Source organism: Apus apus, chromosome 4, assembly GCF_020740795.1.
Source record: "Apus apus isolate bApuApu2 chromosome 4, bApuApu2.pri.cur, whole genome shotgun sequence".
Taxonomy (NCBI): domain Eukaryota; kingdom Metazoa; phylum Chordata; class Aves; order Apodiformes; family Apodidae; genus Apus; species Apus apus.
The window spans coordinates 20,609,322-20,617,349 of NC_067285.1; the positions used below are offsets into that span (position 1 = coordinate 20,609,322).

The window sequence follows — 8,028 nt, forward strand, 5'->3', positions numbered from 1 at the left end:
ACTGGAGAGGTGCCTGAGGACTGGAGGATAGCAAATGTCACTCCAGTCTACAAGAAGGGCAAGAAGGAGGACCCGGGTAACTATAGACCGGTCAGCCTCACCTCCATCCCTGGAAAGGTGATGGAACAACTTGTCCTTGGCACTATCTCTAGACATATCAAGGAGATGGGGGTCATCAAGAGCAGTCAACATGGTTTTACCAAGGGTAAGTCATGCTCATAGCCTTCTATGAGGAAATTACTAGGTGGATAGATGATGGTAGAGCGGTAGATGTGGTCTATCTTGATTTCAGTAAAGCATTTGACACCGTCTCCCACAGCATCCTTGTAGATAAGTTGATCAAGTATGGGTTTGATGATCAGGCAGTGAGGTGGATCAAGAACTGGTTGAAAGGAAGAAGTCAGAGAGTTGTAGTCAATGGGGCAGAATCTAGTTGGAGGCCTGTGACTAGTGGAGTCCCTCAGGGGTCGGTACTGGGACCGGTGTTGTTCAATATCTTCATCAACGACCTGGATGAGGGCACAGAATGTACCCTCAGCAAGTTTGCTGATGACACCAAGCTGGGAGGAGTGGCTGACACACCAGAAGGCTGTGCTGCCATTCAGAGTGACTTAGACAGGCTGGAGACTTGGGCGGGGAAAAACCTGATGAAGTTTAACAAGAGCAAGTGTAGAGTTTTGCATTTGGGGAAGAAAAACGCCATGCACCAGTACAGGTTGGGGGCTGACCTGCTGGAGAGCAGTGTAGGTGAAAGGGACCTGGGGGTCATGGTAGACAGGAGGATGACCATGAGTCAGCAGTGTGCCCTTGTGGCTAAGAAGGCCAATGGCATCCTGGGGTGTATTAGAAAGGGTGTGGTTAGTAGGTCAAGAGAGGTTCTCCTCCCCCTCTATTCTGCATTGGTGAGGCCGCATCTGGAATATTGTGTCCAGTTCTGGGCCCCTCAGTTCAAGAAGGACAGGGAAGTGCTTGAAAGAGTCCAGCGCAGAGCCACAAGGATGATTAAGGGAGTGGAACATCTCCCTTATGAGGAAAGGCTGAGGGAGCTGGGTCTCTTTAGTTTGGAGAAAAGGAGACTGAGGGGGGACCTCATCAATGTTTACAAATATGTAAAGGGTGAGTGTCAAGACGATGGAGTTAAGCTTTTTTCGGTGATGACCAGTGATAGGACAAGGAGTAATGGATACAAGTTGGAGCATAGGAGGTTTAAGATGAATATCAGGAAAATTTTTTTTACTGTAAGAGTGACAGAGCACTGGAACAGGCTGCCCAGAGAGGTTGTGGAGTCTCCTTCGCTGGAGACATTCAAAACCCGCCTGGACGCCTTCCTGTGTGATGTACTCTAGGTGACCCTGCTCTGGCAGGGGGGTTGGACTAGATGATCTTTCGAGGTCCCTTCCAACCCCTAGGATTCTATGATTCTATGATTCTATGATTCCTCACCCAGAGCCCTCCTGGAGAGCTCCAGGCAGCTGTGGCACTTGGGAAGGATGCCACTGACCCCCTCCTGGGGCTATGGGTCAGAAGATTCCCCCCAAAAGGGTACAGTCAGCCTCCTGCTACCAGCTCAGCCCAGGCAGACACCAATGGGGACAGCACTTACCTCAGCCCCTGGGGAAGGGAGCTGAGGGAGGGGCAGGGACTGAGGCTCAACACCGCTGCTACATTGGTAAAGCCCAAACTGATATAAAGTAGGGAAGGGAAGCATTCTGACAGGGCTTCACCTGCGAGTGAACAAGCATGAGGCTCACATGCTCTGCTTCTCTGTTTGAGGACACAGGTTACTTTTGGGGTTGGAAGATAACATCAGGGGGAAGGTGTCACCCCTCCGTCCTTGGTGGAAGAAGAACATGCAGCCAGCTCAGAGTATGCCTACCCTGGGCATAGTGAGCCATGAGTGCTGCACAGCACTAAATGTCTGCACAGCATCTGACCACAAAACACTGTTTAAGCAGCTCCTGTCCCCACAGATTGGTATAAAGGGGTCAGTGCTCCTCCAGGCTGAGAAGAGAAGCTGAGGAAGAGATGGAAGAAAGGACTTGTGCAAGGTACAACATGTCATTGGTCCTTGGCACTTGAGTGCCTTAGCCCACATCTGCCTTCCTAGTACCAACCTACAGAGAGAAAAGGATCTTCATCATGGTGCAGGACAGAACAAAAACGGGCATTGGATGAGGTGAGGAATGTTTCCTCTTCTCCTTACATTAGCTGTGTGAGCCTAAATCCAGTCAGCTGCTGGTTTGAAGTGGAAGAGCAGCTCTGAAGGAGCCTTACAAGTTTGGTTCCAGGATGAAAAGGCATTTCTGTTCTCCCTCCCTACACAACCTTAAAGAACAGCAGGGATTTTCTAGTTCAATGCTGTTCCCACTGGCAACTTACTGAGGCTGCCCCACACACAGAGGAGCAGTAGGTCTGGGCTCTGCTCTTTTGCTCTCCCCCAGAACTGGGGACTATGGAGTGGGCAATGCTGTTTTGAGAGGATTTTCCCTACTTTTTCTCAGAGAGAGATTTGGTGCCTGCAGGATCCAACCAGTCCCTGAGGAGGAGGAAAGGCACAAAGCAAAACCGAGTGATGCAGAGAAGAGGAAAAAGCAGAACCATGGCTCTGAAGTCTCTAGTCTGCAGCAACCTCCCCTCTCCTCCTGCTATCACCCTGTGACAACCTGCACCTCACTCTGGCATGCCACTAAGGCAAGGCAGGCACACCAAAGGCCAATCCACAAGTTAAATTGAAGGCTGTTAACCAGAGTGTTAACCCCCATCACACCCATCCCATCAGGCACCTGAGCTCCAGACAGGAGTTAAAATTTTCTGCTTTCCCTCTCCCCTACCTCCCCTGAGTTTCTTCTTCCCTCTCTGGTTTTATTGCCCTTTGGGTTTCTGGGAGCTCCCCAGATAAGTCTTGAGGAAGTAGTTGCAGAAGAGCACCAGGATACTGAGACTAAACATGAATGAAAGGAAACCAGAGGTCCAGGTGGCGTGGCAGACCTTATCCTCCATCCAGAAGATAATCAAGGTGTACATTATTACAAATCCCAGCAACTGCACAATTTGTGAAATGGTTATTACCATGGCAAGGAAGCGGGGTACCTGGAAGCCTGCCACTCGCACGGCATAGTATGAGTACATGGTAGCATGGATACTGGAGTTCAAGATTACAAGCCAGCCGCTGCCAGCCAGCATATCCACATAGCCATACCAGGTGATCATCACTGTGCTACTATGGTGGAACCACTGGAGGAAGATGAGCTTCTTTTTCCGGAGGACGATGAACATGGTATCACCTTGGGTTGAGGGAGAGGTGTATTGTTAGTCCGGTTAAAGCACAGGAGGTGTGCAAGTTTTCATGTGGGGCAGAAAGAGCGAGCTGCAATGATGAAACCATTACGTGGCTTGATCCCATTATGACCTAGGTGTCCCTTGGAATCATCTGTAATTATAAAGCCCATGGTAGGCACCTACCTGCTGGCACATTTTTGGTACAAGAGTCCCTTGCTCTAGGCTTGCTTACCTAGCTCTACCTACACAGCACTTCAGACCAGCTTTTCTGTATTTTTTTGGATGGAAACTGGGTGGAAAGCTCAGCCATCCCCCACTTGCCTACCTGCTTCCCCCTCGCTGCAGTTGTCCCATTGCAGAATTGCTGAGTCCAGGTGCTGGCCTGGGGATCAAACCAGAGCAATCAGACTGCAACCCCAGAGAGAGAGCCTCATCTGGGTTGAGCAACAGGGAGCAAGAAAATGAGTGTCATGCAAGGCTAGACAGCTCTATTCTCCAAATAACATTTGAACAGAGACCTGTAAAAAACCTGCTTGTAAAAGCAAAGGAGTTATGAGCATATGGAATAAGAAGTTTCAGACTCACCCATTTCCAGGAATTTGCTCCACACAAACAAATACACCCAAAGCTTGGAGATGGGGTGGACAAAGAAGGACTGACTACACACTGATTGTTTAAATCCCTTGGTAGAGAGTATGAAGGCCATTTGCTTCCAGACCCGACAGGCCACAATGGCACTGCAAGAAAACCAGAGGAGAGCTGAACACTGCCCAGAGCACTGCCAGAGACTCTGACAGCTCTGCATCCAAGAATATTCAGCTAACTCCACTTTGATGCCCTGGGCGATCTTGGGAACATCTAAACAAACGGTTGTCTTCTTAGATTTCCAAGCAGGTTTCAGCTCTGGTGTTTGCTGAGCACAGGCTTATCCAAGGCCTCTTGACTAGGATTTAAAACACATATTTCTGCAAGATAGAGCAGGGAAGGGATGCTGCTCACACCAGAAAATGCACAAGGACTAAGTAGGTTGTGAGCAATCCTTTGGCTTGCCTGGCACCATGTGGAAGCTCTGGGATGATGGCAGCAGCCAAGGTCTGGGCAGCAAAGAATGCTCTCTCATTACACCCTCTTCCACTGCTTAAAGAGACACTCAAGGGTAAGAGCTGCCACATCTGGTCAGAAAAGGGGGACAGTCATCCAGGTGTCCCATCTTCTGACAGGGGCCAACAGTGCACGCCCAGGGAGCATTTACGACTTTTTGTGGCAGGCAGTTCCCACAGCTTATGAGAAGAAGCATCCCTTTTTTTCTTTGTTATCAATCTGTATGTTTCATTTTCATGAGTTGGCCTCTGAACAGACTGTGAGCAGTCATCCCCTGACCCCCCCTCTCCCACAACTTGTGATTTTACAGACCACCACCATGCCCTACCCTCACAGAGGACAACTAGTGTCCCTTAGACTTGGCCAAAATCGACTTGTGCATGAAGGCAGAGACACTTCTCTGAAGTTACAGAGGCAGTAGCCAGGTTTTGTCCCCTCCCACCAAACAGACTGAAAAGGTGTGGAGGTGAGGGGAATGTTAGAAAATTGTCATCTGTTTAATTACAGAACATGAGCCGAGTCATTCTCATGATCACTGCAGAAAATCAGTAGCGTAAGACTGGATAGTTTGAAAACTGATATTTTAGATTGATCTCCACATCTTGTATGGCTCGGGGGGGGGGGGAAGTAAAAATCCAATCTAGAACTTCACAATAGTACCAGGCTGTTCTTAAAAGGTGTCTCTAAAAAATGGACAGCAAAATAATGCTGTCTTTGTACCATCATGCTCCTGCCATCACAACTACTCATACTTTTCCCTCTCCCCCACCCCGTATTGAAGCATACTGGAAAGACAACCAAAGGATTGGTGATTTTCAGCATCTTTGATACATTCAACCAGTTTATGCCACTGGCCAGAGAGGACATCTCAGCCTCTTTCATGTTCTTCTTTAGATTTACTCTAACTATGTGAGTGTACCAAAGTTTTCCCCACCTCCTTCCCCATACATCAAAATTAGAAAGAGATAGGGGAAGCTACTCCCCCCATCCCATCTGGGTTTTTAAGAGTAATAGACCTCAAATAAAACTTATATCTGTCAGGCACCCTTTAAACAAGGACCTCTGCTCTTGCAGACTTCACATTCAAATATTCTTCCTAATAACTTTCAGGTGTTTCTGGTGTGGAGCCAACAACCTTTATGAGCAGCTCACTTCCCTTATCCTCCAAGGGGGAAAAACCCCAACTATTTCCCTAATGAAATAGTAGATACCCAGAACTTTCCATCAGTCCAGCCCTGAGGGGTCTACAGCTGTCTCTGGCTTTAACAAAGGCCCTTACTTGAACAAGGCCAGATTGAAGGACCACAGGACCAGTGGTGCACGTAGGTTGTAGGCTTTCTTTTCCTTCATGAAATGCTGGATTCCAAAGACCAAGACCACATAAGCCACAGCAAAAAACACAGACTTGTGCCTGCAAGTAGAAGAGAAGGAGCAGTAAGGAAAAGACTGAGACTGACCTATTTGCAACTGGACTTCTGTAGCCCAGCAGAGCACTGTCATCAAGAATCAAAAGTTCTTCCATTCTTGTGTTAAGGTTGGGCTTGGAGAAGCCTGCCCTGACAGGAAGCAGAGCTGGTGAGGAAAAACCTTGGGAACCTCAAAAAAGAAAGCGAGCTGTTACATCACGGAGATTTCCACAAGACCTTCATGGAATGAAGCAGGATCTGGTACCCTGCAAGCAGCATCCCCAGTGAACACATCAGTGCATTTTATCCTCTTACACGAGAGCCCAAAGGCAGAGGACGCTCTTTTCCTAAATAGAGGCCAATTGCACCAGAAAGCTCAAGCGCCCTGAGCTATGTAAGGCTCCTTTTCAAGGCTTTAGGGCAGCACGGCAGGGCTGAGTGCCCCATTAGCTGGTGCAAAGGCTGTAGTGGCCGTCCGTGGCTGCTCCTCGCCAGCTGCTCTGCCGTTTGCTCTGCCCGAGGCTGTCCCGCAGCCCGTCCCCGACAGCCGCAGGAGCAGACCCGGCGCCGCAGCCCCCCATGCGCCTCCTCCCCTCGAGGGGCTGAGGCTTCGGAGCCCACTCCTCTAGAAACAGCAGGACCCGACGGGGCTACCCGGGGTCCGGGATGCACCGAAGCCGCAACCTCCTCTTACCAGTTCTCCCGCATCCATTCCCTAGCTTCCCGTTCGTTGAAGTTGCTCTCTAAGTCGTACTCCCCTGGCAGCTGCAGCTCCGACGTGTCAATGCTCACCTCCATATCGACCATCCCCGGGACCCAGCCGAAACCCTCTGTTTCGCAGCCCCGCAGCCGTAGATGTAGCTCCGGGGATGAGCTCCGCCCCGGCAGGGCGGGACGGGGAGCTGCCCGGCCCGACGGGGCGGCAGGAGCCTCCCCCTCCGTGTCCATCGCTCACACTCCCCCCTCACTGCCCCCAGAGCTGCTATTTGCAACGAGAGTTTTAGTTTTCTGCTAAAGATTGGCTTTTTCACCAGTACACGTGGAGGGAAGACTAGTTTCTGGTACAGTGATTAAGCATCACCTTTAGTCTCATTTCCCCCATGGACAAGATTACATAAACATTGTTTTTTTCCTAAATATCACATTTTATACCCTGAGTCTCAAACAATTCTGCATATAAGAACAGTAAGCAACAAACTGACTGCTTTGCTGGTAGATAGCATGTTTGACTTCCATCAAGTTTGATGAGCATGTAGGTGTTTGTGAAAGACTTGAGGTACCATTCAGGAGGAGTAACAGCATGCTGAATCCTGGTATGATCCAAAGCAGTTTCTGGGAAGAGAGAGTAAGTAATCTCTTTCATAAGAATCTCATAAACTAAAAAAAACTAGGCTATGGGAAAGGTAAAATCCAAGAAGCATCTATTGCTCCCTGGCCTTGCAGATCAATCACTTCCCTAGCAAGTGGCACAAAAGAGGCTGTACAGAGCAATCTGTAGAAGGACTTAAAAGCAGTGGATGTGTAGGGAGAAACAAGAAAGCAGCTGCACTAACTAGAACCAGTGGTAAAACATTATCAATGTGGGGAACAGGGGCAGTGTGGCTATCAAGATCTTTACTTGCTCCTTGGCTATCTGACGCTGTAGCTGTACTGGCACCAGTTACTTACCTGGTCCACACAGGTGGGGACATGGAAACAAGGAGGTAAAGTAGCTGATTTTTTAAATAATTATTTAACTTATTTATTTTAATTCCAGGTAAGATATACCAATTCAGGCTAGCCTTAAATAAGAACTCTGACAGTCTCAGCAAGACAAGAGAGCACACACAGCCAGCCATGCTAGTCTGAGCTACCCTGCCATACTCACCAGTGCAGAGAACCGCCAGTTTTCTCCACAGGGGGCAAGGCTGAGCAGGCCAAAATGGCACATAACCATCTCCAAATCAACTTGTCATACTGCCTGGGATTGTTATTTGTGATTTACACATCAGAGCGCAGTGGAAGCCATTGAGGGATCTCTTTACACAAGCACTGCAAGGTTTCAATAAAGCTTAAGATAATGCCCTCATTCCACACGTCCCTCTTGTCTGTGGAGAATATGATTTCATACATGGGCCCTCTCAGCTGGGCCCAAAGAGTGGTCATCAATAGAGTAAAATCCAGCTGGTGGCCATTCACGAGTGGTGTTCCTCAGGGCTCAGTGTTGGGACCATTTCTTTATTGGTGATCTTGATAAGGACAT

General features: G+C 48.9%; 1 protein-coding gene across 1 annotated transcript; it reads right to left on the reverse strand.

Annotated features, from left to right (window-relative positions):
* Window positions 1–2,862: 2,862 nt before the first annotated feature.
* Window positions 2,863–6,593, reverse strand: ELOVL3 (ELOVL fatty acid elongase 3). Its single transcript, XM_051618752.1, has 4 exons — window positions 6,481–6,593; window positions 5,660–5,791; window positions 3,865–4,016; window positions 2,863–3,284 (listed from the first exon to the last, which is right to left on the reverse strand). The coding sequence occupies exons 1-4, from the start codon at window positions 6,591–6,593 to the stop codon at window positions 2,863–2,865; spliced, it is 819 nt and encodes a 272-aa protein (XP_051474712.1).
* Window positions 6,594–8,028: the final 1,435 nt, after the last annotated feature.